The 19,897-nt window shown below is 35.3% G+C and overlaps 1 protein-coding gene across 1 annotated transcript; it reads left to right on the top strand.

Annotated features, from left to right (window-relative positions):
• The first annotated feature begins 6,681 nt into the window (after window positions 1–6,681).
• LOC140060693 (retinol dehydrogenase 8-like) lies at window positions 6,682–16,485 on the top strand. Its single transcript, XM_072107008.1, has 5 exons — window positions 6,682–6,963; window positions 9,053–9,221; window positions 10,936–11,115; window positions 12,615–12,708; window positions 12,957–16,485. Exons 1-5 carry the CDS (start codon window positions 6,871–6,873, stop codon window positions 13,303–13,305), a joined length of 885 nt encoding a protein of 294 aa, XP_071963109.1. The 5' UTR covers window positions 6,682–6,870; the 3' UTR covers window positions 13,306–16,485.
• The last annotated feature ends 3,412 nt before the right edge of the window (window positions 16,486–19,897 follow it).

The raw sequence follows: 19,897 nt of genomic DNA, 5'->3' as shown, positions 1-19,897 counted from the left end.
AGACAATTAATTTTCTGATTAACAAAAACAACAGCAATCAACAATCCAATACTCCCTTTAACTGCGATGGCGAATTGACCGAAGATCAGGAGAAAATTTCTAATGCGTTTAATAAATACTTTGTCGAAATTGGCCCCACCCTTGCAAACCAAATTCCCCGTGTTACCAAATCATTCAAAGAATTCTTACCAAATCCAAATCTAATATTTCTTAACCCAGTTGATGAGTCTGAAATAGTCAAAATAATAACCTCTTTTGAAAAAAATAAATCTCCAGGTATTGATGACTTTCATACCAAGGCCATTAAATACATTGCTGACCTGATTTCCCTTCCCCTGTGTCATATTTTTAATCTTGCTTTATCCAGCGGTGTGTTCCCAGAGAGGATGAAGCTAGCACGCGTTACCCCTATATACAAATCTGGTCCTAAATCTGATCTCTCTAATTATCGACCGATCTCCATTTTATCCATTTTTTCAAAAGCCCTGGAAAGAGTAATTTATGACCGAATATTTTCATTTATTACCAAATTCAACTTACTTTTCAACAGACAATACGGTTTCAGAAAGGGACACAACACGTCAATGGCTCTCATCAACCTGACAAATAAAATTATAGACGCTTTCGAAAACCGTCATCTTACAATCGGCATTTTCATAGACCTTCCAAGGCTTTTGATACTATTGACCACAGTATTCTTCTACACAAATTATCTCACTATGGAATCCGTGGATCAGCAATTAATCTCTTAAATAGTTACCTCTCCAATCGTGCCCAATGTACCAAATACTCTCACTCCATATCCACTTTTAGTCCTATCACATGCGGCGTCCCTCAAGGATCTCTACTTATTTATTCTATACATCAATGATATTCACTTCTCCTAAATTTTTTCCTTTATGCTGACGACACTACAGTACTTTATTCTAACAAAAATGTCCAATCCTTATTCAATACTGTAAACTCCAATTTGATCAATTTGTCCCAATATTTTGCAGCTAATAAACTTTCTCTTAATCATAAAAAATGTAGCTTCATCCTTTTTGGGACCCCACAACTATTAAAATCTATTGACTTATCAGCCAACAAAATTACCATTGACAACCAGGATATACCTTGTGTACAATCAGCTAAGTTTTTAGGTGTAGTTATGGACAGCAATCTAACGTGGAAAAATCATATTAAAGAAGTAGAGAATAAGACTTCCAAAAGCGTTGGTATCATATCTAGGTTATCCTCATTTTTACCCCTTAATATTCTTCGAACCCTCTACTGCTCCCTCATTCTTCCCTATTTGAGCTACTGTAACATTGTCTGCGCCAATACTTACGTATCCAACCTCAGTAAACTGCAAATTATTCAAAAGAAGGCTATCAGGATTATATCTGGCGCTCCACCGCGGTCCCATTCTTCCCATTTATTTTCCAAACTTAATCTCCTCAAACTCATTGATATAAACTTAATGCAACAAGGCAAATTTGTATTCTCTGCCCTGCATTCCACTTCTCCAAATCATTTAAACAATATGTTTATTCCGAATTTTTCTATTCACAATTACCCTACACGTTCTAGAACTGATTTACACATACCTATCCACAACACCAATTATTTTCAAAACAGTATTAGATACTCCGGTCCATCAATGATGAACAGTTTACCACCCCCAATTACAAATGCTGTTTCAATTTCTTTATTTTCCATTAAATTAAAACAACACCTAATGTCAAACTAATAAAAAGACAACGATCGAATGTCGCAATTTGATTTATGCTGCTGAACATTGATCTACTGTGGTTTTTTAGTTTTATTTTCTGATTCTACAATTTGATTGATCTATTTTTTTAGATTTATTTATTTATTTTATTATTTGTTTTGTCTTGTTTGTTTCTCTTAATTTCCACTCTTATTTTTTTATCCATTTTATTTGCATAGGCATACCCAGCACAAGATGTCCTCATCTTCTCGGGATTATGCCTTCCTCCATAGCCAATTTTCTTTAACTCACTTTTCTTTTGTATATCCAACAATCATCTTTTTCATTTTTAATATACCTTACCATTTCTGTTTATTATTTTGTATTGTATTGCTATGGAGGAAAATAAATGTCTTTTTAAATGAAATGAGTTATAATCTAGGTTGTCGTAATAGTGGGATTTATTTATTTAATTTTACAAGGGTAGCCTCCTAACGTAAACATGTACAAATTAGAAAAATGTTAAATTCTTGGGTAAGGTGGTCTGTGTAACGCCAAATGAAGTGACATTGCCAAATGAGGTTCGCGTGGCCTGTATCGCACAAGGCTAGGTCACTTAATTTGGCAGCACGTTTCTGGCGAGCTAATCGTGTTATAAATATTGATATTACTTATTTCCAAATAAACACAAACTGAAAATTATTAACCGGAGTATTTCTAACCTATACTCATTGTATGAAATTAAACCATTATAACTGAAACATACGACGAAAATTTACAATTTTAGTGTAAAAAACGAAAGGCACTGTTCATCGAAAAATCTAGAAAACTCGAAATGCATGATGGGAAGCCTACCGACCCCTTTCTAAGCAGCTGGAAAAGAAGACTACTCGTTTTAGCGCCAAAGGAAAGTGTCTGAAGTCACGTCTGCATGTTATGCGGACATGGTCTGGGACAATTTGCCTTTGGCGGCGCTAAAGCGTTTAGTGTTTGAGTTATGGGACGCTATTGCTGCATTATTTTCTAGTAAAATTTTGATTTGACGTTCCTTTCGTCGGTACATTATTCCCGTTATTATTTTGTTCGGTTTTATGAATTTCTATAATTATGTTTTCAAATTAAAATGATTATTCGTTGAATATGAATGTATCCTGTTATTCTACTGATTATTATATATATTTTTTTGTTTAACATTGCTTACTATTTAATCAATTCCGTTTTTTTAAATGTATATGACCAATGTTATTTAGGCCTATGTTTTTTATTTAAAAGTTATTTAAAAATATTATTTATATGATCACATTTTTGTCACTTATTATACCTACAGTATAACACTATATTTCCTTTGATGTCTGAAACATTAAAACATAAATTCGCAATACTATATGGCGAACCTAAGTCGCAAATTGTTAGTTGGGTATTCGTTATAATTTCATCATCTCATTTGTTACACATGTGTGTGTGACCTATAATAAATAAATAAGGGATGGTAGGCCTAAAGGTAGTCGAGGGGAAATTCATCAAATTGTTTCATCAAAACAATAACTCATAAGGTCGGAAACATTTAGATAATGGAACCAAATTTTTCAATGAAGTCTTTATTGCAAAATTTGGTTCCATTATCTAAATGTTTAAAGATGAGATATTGCCTTGTTCTCTTTTGTTATCAATCTTTTCATGTCACGTACCGTAATAGAATGTAACAGTTGAACATGCATATCACAATAAATAAATAATGGTACCTAATTAGTTCAGCATTTTCATCAAGTTTTAACAATATTTGATGTCGGAAACATTCCCAATAATAGAGACTAATTTTGCAATATGTTAGATATTTTATTCAGCTGGTACTTTTTACCTTGATGTCGGAAACATTTGAACATAAATTTGCAATAATGGATCATAATTGTGCAATGAAGTTGTCATCTCATTTGTTCATATCGATGTGAGAAACAGTTTGGATGGGAATGTGGTGAGCGAAATTCTAAGCAAGCTAAATACATGATACAGTTATTTTAAGGTTGGGAATTACACAACGTGAATTCGCAAATAATTGAACGTAATTTTGCAATAAAAGTCGTCATCTCGTTTGTTCATATTACGATGTGGGAAACAAGTTTGGATGGGAATGGGGTGGTGAGCGAAATTCTAAGTAAGTATTACTTCGAAGTCGGAAACAACCTTAAATTCGCAATAATGCAATGGAACATAATTTTGCAATGAAGTCGGTCACCTTGTTTGTTCATACGATGTTGAAAACATGTTCGGGGGGGGGGGGGGGGTGGACGAAATTATAGGAAGCTAAATACAGTTACCGTAGTTATAACACTAATTATTTTTGAGATCGGGAATATTAGAATTTATACTTAAGTGGAACCTAATTTTGCAATGGAGATTGCATGCGTTATTTTCATCTCGATTGTTCGTTCCATCAATTCATACGTTGTACATAATATGGAACATGCATGCACTTTTATACTTTGTGGGGTGATGAGAGTGGGATGCTACTGTAAGTTAATATTTTTTATTTATTGACATACAGTAATTTAATTAGCTATATCGATGGAATAGTAGATTAGGCATATATATACACATTTGCAGCCTTCACTATTTATAGAATAAATCAGCATTAAATAAGCCAGTGGGTAAATCTTTATGGAATTCATTCAAAAGGAAAGCAATATGCTTAACATTGAATGTGAAAGATATAACAATAAAGAAACAAGTATAGAAAAATGGGTAGCTTTAAGAAATACTATTATGCTAATATAAATTCTAATTTGCTCGATTATCAGAAAAGGAATTCACTGTGATACGAGTTACAGGTGGTGCTGATCTGATTTAATTCGTTTTATCTTGTATATAAATACATTGTATAATCCGGGTTGTAAAATTAAAACAAACAATTGAAAATCTCACAAATTCTTTATGTGTAAAATATTTTAAAACGAAGAACATTAATGAAAATAGGAGGCAATACGGAATTCATAAATGTAAAAATGTTACTGATGAATTGTAACGACATTGGGAATTAAAATGTGTTAAATAATATGATTTTATGTAATGACATGAGATAATATGAATGTGGATAAAAGTGGTGTTTGCGCCATAAAAGAGAAAAAAAAAGCTATCGATGGAATGGTGGTTACGAAATCCATGATAATTTAGTTACTTATCTAAAATAAATTCGACGGGAACCTGATTTTACAAGAGGACCTCTTATATGAGTTTGTGAGGACTCCGTTTATAGAGGACATCTTAATATCTGTTCTAAAGACTCCTTAATATCAGTTCTAGAATTAACCTTAATTCAATTCAAATTGATCAGTTCTTTTCTAATGAAGGATCTGGGCAATTTACAATCAAGCAACAACACCACATAATTCTACGTGAATTCTGCTGTACGTGAGCTAGCCTTAATAATACCGCCTGATTACGGTATATAGGCCTACAGTATTAGCTTCAGAATAAATGACGACGCATTCTACAGATATTAAAACAAAATGAAAATATTAAATTGGCTTCGTCGAAATGTTGTACCTTGATAGACAGACCCCCAAGCAGACAGCCCACATTACTGTACTATATTATTTAACACATTTTAATTCCCAATGTCGTTACAATTCATCAGTAACATTTTTACATTTATGAGTCTTCTCGGATAAGGACTATAAACCGTAGGTCCAGTGTACACATCTAGCTCGTGTGCACTTTAAAGAACCTAGTACATCTTTCGAGACGAGTAGGGGGTTACCCCGGTGTATTAGTACATCACAGCCACTGATCACCAACTGGGCCCCCTCTGGGAGACCAGTCTTTGACTGAAGAGTTTACCCAGTATAAATATAAATTTCAAATTAAAGACAATCTGCACTGCAGCACAATCTATTGGTTTTAATTGTACACGCGGTGATTCAACTAAAAGCAGTAAAAACATTTTGGCACACAAGGCGTATCATATAATTTGCGGACCATGACCGAAGCACTTCCGCTTCGATCTATTCGACGAAAATCCAAAAAGGATAACTATTTTCTGCTTTATATTTAATTTAATGTAATAGCTTGATCTAATAACAGGCGTAACAACACAGAATACATATTGTAGTTTAATACTGGCTTAAATATGTTTGTTTTATATAAACTGTATTTTACAAAATTACAATAGAACTTCATTTTGCAATAGTACCTAATTTGGCGCCTTAGACGCCAAATTAAGTGCGGTACCTCATTTGGCAGTGGTACCTCATTTGGCGTGACAGTCTGTCATCTTCCATCCCTTTCATTTTGTATACAGTTTCAACACCATGCTGTTAACATCGCAAATACATTGATTGGAAGATATGAACAAAACGTAAAATATTGGAATTTCCGGAAAATTTACTGCTTAACACAATTTTTTGGACCGTTGGGTACGTCTGTATCATTTTAATATTACCAGTTTCAATGATAACCAAGTCGTCGTAAAGCCAGCTTGAATTGTATATTTGATTCACGGGCCTATTGTATACATAACCGACCTCAGCATCAACCCTATCTCCCACACTCTTGCTAACATGCATTTTCAAGGTATTGAAAGTATTTATGGGCCAATAATTTTGGTTTAAATAACTCCGAAGCTCGTTCCAACTATTTTATACTCATTTATTTATTTTACTATATACAGTATAATATTATCAACAATTATAATTATATAAATAAGAATACAGTACTAAATGAGGAATCTTGTGTGGAGAAAACAATTAATTATTTTCGAATAAATTCTACGGTACTTTTCAAACAATGCAGCCGGCGGTCCTTGACCCTTGGTGTGAATATTCATTAATAATTCAGACTTTAATTATTTATTTGGCACACGTTATCGTCATACTTCACGCATTTTGTGTTCCCAGTAATCAGTACATTATTTAAGTGCCTCTGGGACATAAAGAGCGCCAATGAATCCAAATGTGATCGGATTACTCATAAACAAGAAGATAGCACAGGTCACTGTGCCATATATCGTTAATTCACTGAGAGTAGTAGTAACAGTTCTCGAAGTTTGGACTAGACAAAGGTAACACTCCAACGTCACTTAAAACGTGATTCATGCATCGTCAGGCATAAAAATAACAGTAAATAGTTTTCCGTTTTGCAGAATAAATACACAATTGGAAAGTAGAATTTCAGTTTAAAGCAAGATGCCTCCGAAGACTGTAATCATTACGGGATGTTCATCTGGAATAGGCCTGGCAACGGCGCTGAAGTTGGCTAGGGATCAAGCTCAATATAAGGTAGGCCTTGCTGTAGAAAGCGACGTTATAAATTCTGATTATAATATTCATACAATGGCTTTAATGATAGCAAAAGTTGACATATAATTGTTGGTGTTCGTTCATCATCATGTCATCATTCCATCCTCATCTTATAGAAACCCTAGATCTTCATCTTAAAATTATGATATTATTTATTCACGAATCGTCAGTTTTCACCACTGATATCATACGGACTCAAACAGTTCAAATTTAAACTTAGGCTAGCATATGTATTTTCTTGTAGGCCTAGTATAACAAATTTCAATTGTATCGATTTAATCTCACTGCTGTGTATTGTTGAAGTAAGGGCATTCCAATGGGTATTAAAACCTGAGATATAGCCTAACCACGGGGAATTAAACCATGCAGTGTTGTTACGATGTGAAGCAATTACTCTTATTCGTAAATTCGTGGTTTTTGTTAAAACCGGTGAAAAAATAATAATAATATTCTTTACTCCCAAACAAATGGATTATTCAGAAAATCAGCATGGAATAATACCGGGGTATTGTAAACTACAGACAGACGCTAAATTAGACGTTGAACCAACGAGAGAAGGATATTTACATAATTTATCAGATACTATATCTACTGTGACAACGGCTACTGTTTGATTAAATGTAGAAAACGCAAATGATCATGTGTTGGTATTCTTTTATTAAGATGCTTGCCTTAAACCTGGGAGGGCTAGGTTCAAGCCTAAGTACAGTATAATAATGAATATACCACAAACGCACATACACATTCTTTTATCAAATATAATAATATTTGATAATCATAGTTCCCGTGCCTATATATCCGTAATATGGTCTATACGTACGGCGGTCAAGAAATGCTAAACACATTGATTCATTAGTATATCCTGTACATGTATCGCTTCCAAGAAACACTATGATGATTGATGAACGAGTTCAGATAATTACGGTCAATCCTCATGAGAGATAATGAACATAATAAGGAATATCAAATAGCACAAATTGAAAAATATACATAATATATCTGGGAATAATATCCTGTTTAAAGCTTGGTTCTCACTATATAAGACGTAAGCACAGCGCAAGGGAATTGACCAATGATAATGATTGGTTTCCACTAGAGACGCAACAGTTACACACGACGTACGGTAGCGTAACGTAAGGGATTGACCAATCACAAGCGATGGATTTTATCGACTGTCGTTTGTCATTGGTCAAGTCGTTTGTGTAGCGTCTACGTCCTTGCGTTGCGTCCAAGTAGAAACTAAGCTTTAAGCGTGGTTCCCACTAGCCACGCAACGCAAGGACGTAACGCAACGCAAGTGAATTGACCAATCACAAGCGATGGCTTATTCGCTTGTGATTGCTAACTGTCTATAACTTCGCTTGTCATTGGTTAAAACGCTTGCGTTGCGTTTACGTCCTTGCGTTACGTTCTAGTGGGAACCAAGCTTCAGCGACAAATAATTCATCACTTGTGATTGGTCAAATTACTTGCGTTGCGCTTACATCATTGCGTTGCGTCCCTAGTGTGAACCAAGCATTAGGAGGCGCAGAAATAGGTTATTGTCAGAACATGCATTAATATTACAGTAATCCGCGTGATCAGAAACGTTAATAATATCATCTAGGTTTGTTATTAGATATTAGCCTTTATATTACAATTATTTAGATTATTAGGAAGAGACGCGAAGAAGATAAATCGATTGGATACTATTGTTAGCTATATAGTTAACCTTGTTGTTAGCAGTAGTTGGGAATCCGTACCTGCACAAATATATAGATTTTAATCGGAGAAAGAAACTAAAAATGTTGTACATGTTAATATTATGATTAGTCAACGACGTTGTTACAATACTTATATTCTAGTCTATATCCAACGGTGAAACAAGACGATACGGTTATCATCAACGCACGAAACTTTCGTCACACATTATTTAAGTAACACCTAAATAACATTGTGATTAGGCGATTTTTAAAAAATACCATCATAAATCACCATTAAAAATAAATAAATGAAGGGCGCACTCCATATTAATAATATACTAGAAAAAGGTCCGAGTTTCAACTCATATCTCATATTCAATATACAGGTATATGCGACAATGCGAAACCTCGACAAAAGAAGTGACTTGGAAGAAAAAAGCGGAGAATTACTTAATAAGACGATCTTTGTACGAGAGTTGGATGTTACAAACAAGACGACAATAAGTGCGGTCGTTAATGAAGTAATTGAGAAGGATAAAAAGATAGACATAATCGGTAAGTTATCAGTAATTGTATCCGTGTTAAGCAAGGAAATTACCGGACATTATTATTACCCCTATTTACACGTTTACCACATATCACGGAAGACTCATGGATGAAAAAGGTATACTGTATTTTAAATCTAATTAACTTTAAAATGACGAAATTCGTCATTTTTGTGGAAAAGGGTCCTTTCTGGGAATATAGCGACTTTCTTTTAATGAAATCAAATATGATAGGAGCCAACCGACAGAATGATCAATCTATAAGAAGACTAGGCCTATAGTAATATTGTGTCGGATTTTAGAAGACGCTGCGCGTCATTTTAGTCCATAACCGCGCACTCTAAACTTATACTTCCCGACGCATCAATATTGTACCCTTTAATCGAAACATTACGGGTCCGTAATATTTTTTAATTTGAAATGTAGTAATTACAGTTTCGTTATGTGCAAACATAGACATTTCTTGTTGTGTTTATGTAGGCCTATTATTATATAAAACAATGGTCGAATTATATTGTACAATCCAAAATCATACCGGAAGTAAAATTTACATTCGTAATGACCTACAACAAACCACATCATAACAAATCATCACTGTCAACGTACGTATTATTAGTAGTTTATCATGTGTAACAATAATTCAACAATATTTCTTTTCGTTTCATGCCGGTTTGTTCGATTCAAACTAAAAAAGCCAGGAAGCAACAGATAGCATAGGCCTACCTTTTTAGCACTCGCGGGATTGGGTTGTCCCCTGGGTTGTCAAAGACGAGAGTTTCATATTTCTTCAATAACAATGTTAACTATTTTTTTCACTCTACTATAAGTTGACCAATTGACAAATATTTCTTCATGATTTGACATTGGTAACATATGTTATGAGATCCACAGCTTAAGGGAGGCTTAAATATTTATATTTCTTGATTACGTTTTAATCACAACATTATTAGTTTTTGAGGTCAATTTAACGAATGGATTGAGAAAATGTTTCACAAAGAAATCTTACAATTTGAAGACGCCCGTAAAAGTGTATACGAGGTATGGGACCCGAAATATGGCTTCGCGCCAAAACAAATTAAGATTTACGTATTTCGCGGTTTTATAGGATTAGCTGTTAAAGCGTCGATAATAAGTTTAATCCCACTGTTCTTAAAATAGTATCACTGGCTAATTCAATGAGTCCATATTGTTGAGCTTCTTAATGTAATGCACAAGTACGTAACACGGAAACAAGTTAAAAAGTGCTGATATAGGTCTATACTTTACAATTATTTGATCAATTGATTGATCAAAACACAATTCTTTTATATTGATATAGTCTGGGTTTCCAGACGGAGTTTTGTTTTAATTACTAAAAAGATAAATATTTTGGCACATATGGCGTTTCATACGTATACTACTTGAGTTTGGATACTCAGACAAAAATCGAAATAATAACAAATAAAATAAAAGACAATGAATACAGACGTTTATAGTCTAATATTGATAGTGTCTTAGTGTCTATCAATATTATATTGTACCTATATTAAGTAATAATTACAAAACAATAATCTATATATAAATAGGCCCGACCTTATAGGCCTATAGTGTGTACAGTTTTCTTTTTTAATTGTGAAATATGGTATATGATTGATAATAGGAAAAATCCCATACATAACTTATCAAATGGAATTATAGTATAAGTCTAGTTGTAACTTATGTTGTTTTCGATTTTTTGTTTTAAGTGAACAACGCAGGAATCGGTAACTTTGGAGTTTTGGAAAAAACAAGCATGGACACGATACGCTTGGTATTTGAAACAAACTTCTTAGGAACTGTGGCATTAACTAGAGCTGTCGTACCGTATATGAAGAAACAGTCTAGTGGGTGTATTATTAATATGTCCAGCCAAGCTGGTTTCATGGGTAAGTGAGTAAATGAGTTTACCAATCACAAGCGACAGTTCATCGCGTTTGGTTAAATTACTTGCGACACGCTCGCTAAAACGTGGTCCCCACTAGAACGCAACGTAACGTAACGCAGCGATGTATCGACGCCAAGTGCTTTATATCGCGTAAGGCAGGGGCAAACAAAATTATCGGAAGGGCATTTTCTTACGTTGCGTAGGCTGCTAGTGGGAACCAAGCTTTAGGTCCTAGTGGGAACCTAGCTTTAAGCTTGGTTACACCAGCGACGCAACGTAACGCAACATACACAACGTAAGAAAATGAATTAATTAGAAAAAATTGTGCTTTCCCCCGTTTGCGTGATATCAAACCTGCGACGATGTTTGCATCATATTGCGTTCCCACTTGTGATTACGCAATACAGCACTTTGCATCACTACGTCATTGCGTTGCTGGTGAGAATCACGCTTTCAGCTCATACACACATTTAACATTTGTTTTTGTGATGGGTTCACGGTATCGTGAGTAATGTCGGTTATTTTGTTCCACTTTGTACGTTAATATTACGTATTTACTTTAATGTATGTGCTGCATCACATTAACGCATCATTAGTAGGCTTAACTCCAACGATTTCACTGCTGTTATTGTCATTTACTGTTTTCATTCACATTATTGTGTCTGCTTCCTATAAAAATAATCAAGCTTAGAATGTTGTTTGATCACATTGGACATGTTCAGATTGGACATTACGTGACTATATTTTACAAAGTAGATCGTTCATATTGCGAAATATAATTCAGATCTTTGTAAATAAGATTATGTGTGTGGATAATAGAACCGTAACTATTCATTTATTCATTCAAATAGGGAGATTGTGACGACCTAGCACAGGACTTATGTAAACTATGCGTTACGTCATTTGTCCCACGTCTTCATCCACTAAAACCGATTTCGAAAACATGTTTGTTTTTTCAAGGACCCAAAAACGACGACTCGACAAATTGCCAAACCAAACTCAAACGCATACGCACAATAAATCTTCGCAAATCGAAATCCCTCTTAAGCGTGGTTTCCACTAGCGACGCAACGTAACGCAACTTACGCAACGTAAGAAAATGCCCTTCCGATAATTGTGTTTGCCCCCACCTGCGTGAAATCAAATCTGCGATTTTTGCAGCACTGTTGCGTTGTGATTACACAATACAGCACTTTGCGTCAAAACGTCGCTGCGTTGCGTCGCTAGTGGGAACCACGCTTAATAACGCGTAATGTAAGCCATATTACTACGTACATTGCCATACTGCGTACACTGTATTTATTATCATCCTCAAACTTAACTGGAAGCTGGGGAAATTCTAATTAGGTCCACGGCAGCAGCCTACCAAAATAAGTACACACACATCATGATAGCCTTGGTGAGGCGACGATCCCCTGTATCTTTTCGAATACGTGTATCTACAATATTATATGAACATCTCAGCCTAAGATAATAAAACATTATAATTATATTTTACAGGCTATCCGTTTAATGATGCTTACTGTGGGTCTAAGTTTGCAATCGAAGGTTTTAGTGAATCGTTAGCCCCAGTTTTAAAACTTCATAACATTGAGTAAGTGAACTTGTTTACTTCATTAGTGCTTAGTACTATTGTTTTTGGGTACTGGAATTATAGTGGATTTTTTTCATAAAAGAAGACACATTTCCAAGAAACTAACACTTGGAAGAGTTCTAATACATGAGTAACCCAAATTTAGGAGCCCTCCTAAGTGGAGGTTTTGTTGGGGTACCAAATGTGAATCCTTAAGGTTTCTACTAAATTGCTATACTGTGACTGTTTTCTGTTTTTGTATTACACAGTGTATGTTTGATAGAGCCAGGTTTTGTATCGACGAACTTCGTTGCGAATGCAATGGCGCTCAACGTCGTAAACGGTGAGGCGGCTACGACAGTAGGTGACGTCGTACCAGACGACACCGTCTCCCAGCAACAATACGATACATTCTTCACGAACATTTTCAAAGAAACGACTGAGATAATGCAGACCGCTGAAGAGGTAGCAGACGTTATACACAGTGTCCTTGTTTCCGAGAATAAACATTTACGATACCAAACAAGTGAATATACCAAAAAGGCAGCACAGTTAAAAATGCGGGACACAACTGGAGACGAAATGGTCACAATTATGAAAAAATATTTTGATGTATGATAAATTATAATATGTATACGTCACAATCTTAAAACAAATGTGACTTGATTGATGCTAACGTAAATACGTGAAACTGTATCACATATGTGTTCGATAGGACGCATGAATATTATATTCAAACGAGCCTTGTGTACTGTGTATCGATCTTTTATGACAATACATTAACATATCGATCCGGAACTTAATGCATGGTGATTCTATTACTTATAAGCCCTACAGATTGGTTCACACAAGAAGGACGATCAATCAAAGTGGATCATACGAAATGTCAATTTTGATTGGTCAATTTTACTTGCGTTGCGCGTACCCAATTGCGTTGCCTTGTTTGTCATTATTTTATTGTTCTGATTCATTAATGGACTTGTGTCATTGTTAGTAATACTGGTGCTGTTGTAATTAGCACGCGTTTCCTTGAATGTTGTCGTCGTATCCTTGATAGTATAGTAGTATGAAATTAGTAGCATTATGTATTCGTATGGGACATTGACTATGCTAATCCAAGGGAATTAGCTTAAATGAATTGTATATTTTAATCTTATTAATTATTAATATTATAATACTGTCACGCATTGAAACGATTAATCGGTTATGTTTAAGCCTACAGTTAAAATAGTACAGGTACGGCGGTAGTTGTATTGTTGTATGTGGGTCTGTTATGTAGGACGGTCTGTTAGGTTGACAGTAAGAGTATGCCCGTGATGTATCACACAAATGCGAGTTCAAACGCGTTTAAGCTTGATTCCCTTGGCAACGCAACGAAAGCACGTAACGCAACGTGAGTGATTTGACCAATCGCAAGCGATGGATTATTCGTACGGTCGCTTGTGATGGTCAATTTACTTGCATTGCGTCCACGTCCTTGCGTTGCGTCTCTGGTGGAAACCAAGCTTTAGATTTAGACAAAACCTGCTATATACTAGGCCTCATGCATTTAGTTGTAATCAGCTTGAAATATATCAGTATTAATAATCTATTTATATTGTAATAAATTTGTATTCTATTAATTGCATATTGTACACCTATATACTGTAATAATAAATAAAATAATAATTTAATAGAATGTATTTGCTTATGCATTTGAATGAAAAAACATATTCTAAAAACCGTATATTTTTGTGTAACTTGGTCATATATATACTGCTGCAAGAATGAATGAACTCACTAGTATGGTATGATGATGATGTTGTCCTCAGATTGGTACGGTAAATTAGTTTTATTATTTAGGCTCCGTTTCTACGAGATTTCACTTTCTACTTTTGAAAAAGATTCTAGATGTCTGGTAAGTTGCATCTTATGACACGCTATAATCACATAGTAGACTGTGTAGTAGCCTAATAATTTATAGCTCCATGATTTAATTTTGTATGTAATGTTATGTCACCTCAGATATTGGGGGCGCTATTCAAAAATACTTAGTATCATAAGTAAAAAAAATACATCGATTATTATAATAAACGCATTATATTTCTTTCTCAGATTATTGAGATATTAATATAACAACTGTCTATTAATAATGTCTACATTATATATATGTTTGTTGATTCTGATTTTCAACAAAATAACATCATGAATTGTTACAAATTTAAATAAAAACTATAACGGCGCCCTCATGAAACTGTTTGACATCCAGATCAAAACTGCGTCACAGTTAATATTTCAATGATTTGCAGTTACTGCTTGTTGTAATTACTAATTGTTTTTTTACAAGTCGTTGTTTTCACATTCTTTATCCGTTTTGTTACAAATCATGTTTATTTGTTGATATGCTTCATGTTATTTGACCTATTATAAATCGTTCCCTCCCAATAGAGAGAAATGGCGAACCGACGTCTAAAATCCGAGTGGGTATAAAATCATAACAAACCGTTGAGGGCGGCACATTTCCTATGTTTATACACGTGAATCATGGCGTCGTCTAACCAATGTTGTTGCTGTAACGCATAATTCTTTTTCTATTTGTGTATTTAGTCATCCATCATTCACAATCATATTCCTAAAAATATCTCATATCTGTAGGTCTACATTAGACTAGGCCTATAGTATTATAGTAGAATGGTGTTATCAAGTATTCATTACTGGCGGTAGCCCCCCTGCAGGAAGCATCACATAACAAAATGGCAGTTGTCAAGCTGAAACTAAATGCTAGGCCTACGTCTACTAGAGATGCTCTATTTAGTCTTACTACCTAGCTAGGAGAGGCTTAGCAGCACCCTAGCTAAAGTAGTAGTAGTAGTACAGTATGCAATAACGAATTTCCAATATTATTATTATTTATTATTATTATAAATAATAACCGATAATCCGTGCTAGGCTCGCTCGAGTAGGCCTACTCGAGGTACTACGCAGCATCAGCGAAACTATCTAGGGCCTAGAGCTGGGTACAGTATATAACAAAAACGCGTCTTAATTCAATCCAAATTGAAATAAAATATGTTAAGATTTGCCCATATAACATTAAAATTGTTAAGGGTGTTGCAAAAAAAAAAAGATACTGCTATTATGTGTGTTTTAAACATTCTTTTCTAACTACCTTTTTAACTCGACCCATCGGAATTTCCCATACAAAAACATGTGGCGAAATGGTTTGTTTACAATCTATACCCACTCGGTGAAATTTGAGTGACGTCATCGCGGTTCGCCATTTCTCTCTATTGAAACAACACAATGGAAAAAGATGTACGAATTGTCCAACATAAATTTTAAGATGTCGATTGACAGGTTTGTAAGACATGGTGCGATATAACGGTACCAGTTTAAGGCCTTGAGGACATCATATGAGTACGTTTGTTTTTTTGACATGTGTCATTTATAATGATGGTCATAAATTGTTTGCACGTTCACGACTATTGTATTGATATTCTCAAATCAAATTTAGGTTCATTTTTGTTAAATATTAAATAATAGAAAAATAAATAATACATGTATTGTGGAAGTGAAATCACAGAGAGCCACTCTACTAAAACTTGGTTCACAACGCAACGCGATGACTCATTTGCGTTGCGCGTACGTTCTTGGGTTGGCAACACAACTTAAAGCTTGGTTCCCACTAGAACGTAACGCAAGGACGCAAACGCAACGCAATCGTTTTAACCAATGACAAGCGAAGTTATAGACAGTTAAAGCGTGGTTCCCACTAGCGACGCAACACAAAGACGTAACGCAAGTGAATGTAAAGCTTGGTTCCCACTAGCGACGCAACACAAGGACGTAACGCGACGCAAGTGAATTGACCAATCACAAGCGATGGCTTATTCGCTTGTGATTGCTAACTGTCTATAACTTTACTTGTCATTGGTTAAAACGCTTGCGTTACGTTTACGTCCTTGCGTTACGTTCTAGTGGGATCCAAGCTTCAGAAACAAGCGAATAAGCCATCGCTTGTGATTGGTCAATTCACTTGCGTTGCGTTACGTCCTTGTGTTGCGTCGCTAGTGGGAACCACGCTTCAGCTGGCTTTATGATGGTTTGGAGAGTCACACGGTTCAAGAAGCGTACAAAACCAACCCGGGTCAATCTCAGTATAATTAAACACACCGTACCCATCATGTGTCTGAAATGTCTTTATTGAAAGAATTCAATTACTAAAATTACGAATTACGAATCTGGAATAGCTCCAATATTTCGTTATTAACCCCTCCATGAACCGAGGTCGTACGCGTGATTTGACAGTGTCAACAGGTGTGTAAGTAATCATAAATCCCTAAAATCACTCGTCTCGAGTACTTGTTTTGACGGCTCGAAACATTATTGGATTTTGTTTTTTTTTATATCCGTGAAATCTATTTATAGAATGCAATTGCTGGCGTATTACATCCTAATATGGTTAAGATTTAGGGATTAGTGACAGTACGCAGTTATTACGTTCCAATACAGTGCCTTCTTGTTTGATGACTTAACCCATGGCAACACCTTGGTAAAGAGGGTCACATTATGGCAAGAAACTACACAAACCCTACTTTGAATTGTAGGCCTATTTATAATTATGTAGGACCTACAGAGACTGCCTACAATGTGATCAAATAATTAGGACATTAGACCAAGATTATTCAAATAATGAAGTAAGACTTAATACCGTACATTTACGTATAAGCGATTGAGTTTAACTGAGCGCACAACTATGAATATGCTGGCAATATTGGCCAATATTGTTTTTTTTTTATAGAAAACACTAAATATGTGTTTACTATATAGGACGCAACGCAACGCACGTAAATGTGCCGCAAGTATTTTGACCAATCACGACACGATTAATCATCCAAAATGTCGTCGTTGTGTTGGCGTCAAAGGGTCTGTTTCTGCTGAAAAAATCAAAATAATCGATTTTTTCCAGTCACCGCAAACCACAAAAATAATCGCGTTGCAATTGAAAATTTCTACGACTTTAATCGGTTATTCAGGTAATCGGTTTTTAAAATCACGTCATCATTCCCCCACAGCGCAGTTCAAGTTATGAAAGGCCGATGAGAGTTGGTTTGTTTACATCCTATCGCTGCCTAAAAACTCTCACATGTACGTAGGATTAAAAATTAGTCTTACGTAAAGCTATATTATTTGTAAAATAAACATCTAGGCCTACTACCGTACCACATACAATCAGAATAATGATGTTATATTAATAAGGACACGTCGGCGAAAAAAGTTCGTTTCACCGTTCGTTGGTTTTACCTTCGGCCAACTAGGCCTAGCTAGGCTATATATTTCTACCGAAACAAGTCAACAGACAACAGGCCTAAAAAATGACATGTAAAACATCGTTAGCCTGGACTGGTGGTATGTAACGGGTGTACTTGTAACACAGAATCCTGGAGTCTCTCGGTAGGGTATAATTCTCCCCCACAAAATAATAAAAATCAAATGTTTAACATTTGATTGTTATTCGGTCCAGGGAGTTGTTAACAACTCCCTGTTCGGTCTACATCGCGATCGTGGTTTTGCTGATTGTCGTCGATATCGCGCAAATAAACAGCATGCTTTGTGACGTGAATAAGTTTGTCATACTCTAGAGGTCAAAGTGAGGTCAATAATCGCTATTTGTGTTGCAGCTCAAAACTGCTCCGCAATAATCGGTTAAAACAAGAAATAATCGATTAAAACACGCAATGGATTGAGTGTTTTTAATCGGTTATTTTTAATCGGTTATTTTATTTTGCGCCGTTTCTGCTGGCCAAAAATAATCGATTAAAAAAATAAACGGTTAATAATCGATTATTTCTGCTCAGCAGAAACAGGCCCAAAGTGAAAACTAAGCTTAAAGAGGACGCTCAGTACCAGTATTATTCAGATATAAGTGCGCGTGACGTGCGACTGGCGCGTGCCTGACTGGACGTTGGTTCAAGTATTTGTAGCAGAACACTGACAATTGTTATCATGACTGACATTTACTTCCATAACACAATGATTCATAATATTATTTTACAAATGCAAAACAACTATTCAATTGTAGCAGAGAACTACTACTTATCAATGTTCTTGTTTACAAATGTCATGTGCCTTGCCAACTTTACAGATGATTGGCAAGATGTCAAAGGTGGATATAAAGTTTACCACTGACAGCAGCTCGCGTGGCGTCCTCGTCCATCCAAGCTCGACTGTATTCTGTTAGGCTGCCCAGGTGAGCGCGAGAAACGTGGCAAAACGTGTTGTTTTGTCGTTTGGGGTCATAAGCCATGAGGATGCAATAAATCTGAAAGTTTCAACAATGGGTGAAATTGTATCCGACAGATCCAGGTACTTTAAAGCTCGCACGAACGTAAGAACGACGATGTGGTATCGAATGATTTGTGTTAACTTTACTGCATTACACTCGACCAACGCCGTGCACAATGTTATTCAATGTTAATGAGGTAGACGAGTGTTCAGATCATCGGTCAACAAAGTACAAATGAACGTTATAATATGATGAAAGATTTCTCCTAACATTTTGATAACGAATATATTATTGTAAATTTATAGTCTATCTTTTCTTGAACGCCCCTAGAATACGGTATCGGTTCTCGGGGTTGGCCAGTACAATTACGCAATTTGAAGAGGGAGACGCGCGCGCATAAAAACGTCTCTCATCGTCACATTAGTTTCCGTTTCAAATCGAGATATGTGATGTCACCACATCTAGGTTAACATTGCGCATGTGTGTTGTACACAGTTATAATCCTGATCCTCCTTTTCAGACGATTGAAATCACTCGGAAGCATAAATCATCAAAATCGCAAAATCCTGCTTTTACGAGTAGAACACGCGTTGTTTTAATCCAACATTCAATACTTGATGACAATAACGATACGTATTCAACCCTTCCGCAGGTGTGGTTAGGCCCAATTTATTTGAAGTCTGCCGAGTCGAAAATCAATAATCAATTACGTTTTTTTTATTTTGTGGTGAATATTAATATTGAAGTTATTTTAGAATATATATATCTTCCTTTCATGTTATGCAATATCAAAAATCAGAAGAAAAAAGAAATAAAATTGTTGATGGATTTATACGAGACGTACTTATTGCGTCGCACATAACACAACTAGGTTTCAATCAATTTTGATTTAATAATAAAAAGATACATTTGGGTTCATCGAAATTAGGTCGAACAAATTCTACA

This window comes from Antedon mediterranea, chromosome 10 (assembly GCF_964355755.1).
Source record: "Antedon mediterranea chromosome 10, ecAntMedi1.1, whole genome shotgun sequence".
In the NCBI taxonomy this organism is placed as follows: Eukaryota; Metazoa; Echinodermata; class Crinoidea; order Comatulida; family Antedonidae; genus Antedon; species Antedon mediterranea.
This window is presented reverse-complemented; position numbering and strand designations above follow the sequence as displayed.

Excerpts from the sequence above, each read along its gene's own strand:
- LOC140060693 (XM_072107008.1), top strand. The coding sequence starts at position 6,871 with ATGCCTCCGAAGACTGTAATCATTACGGGATGTTCATCTGGAATAGGC. Across the intron at positions 6,964-9,052 it reads GGGATCAAGCTCAATATAAG|GTATATGCGACAATGCGAAA; the intron begins GTAGGCCTTGCT and ends TTCAATATACAG. Across the intron at positions 12,709-12,956 it reads TTAAAACTTCATAACATTGA|TGTATGTTTGATAGAGCCAG; the intron begins GTAAGTGAACTT and ends TGTATTACACAG.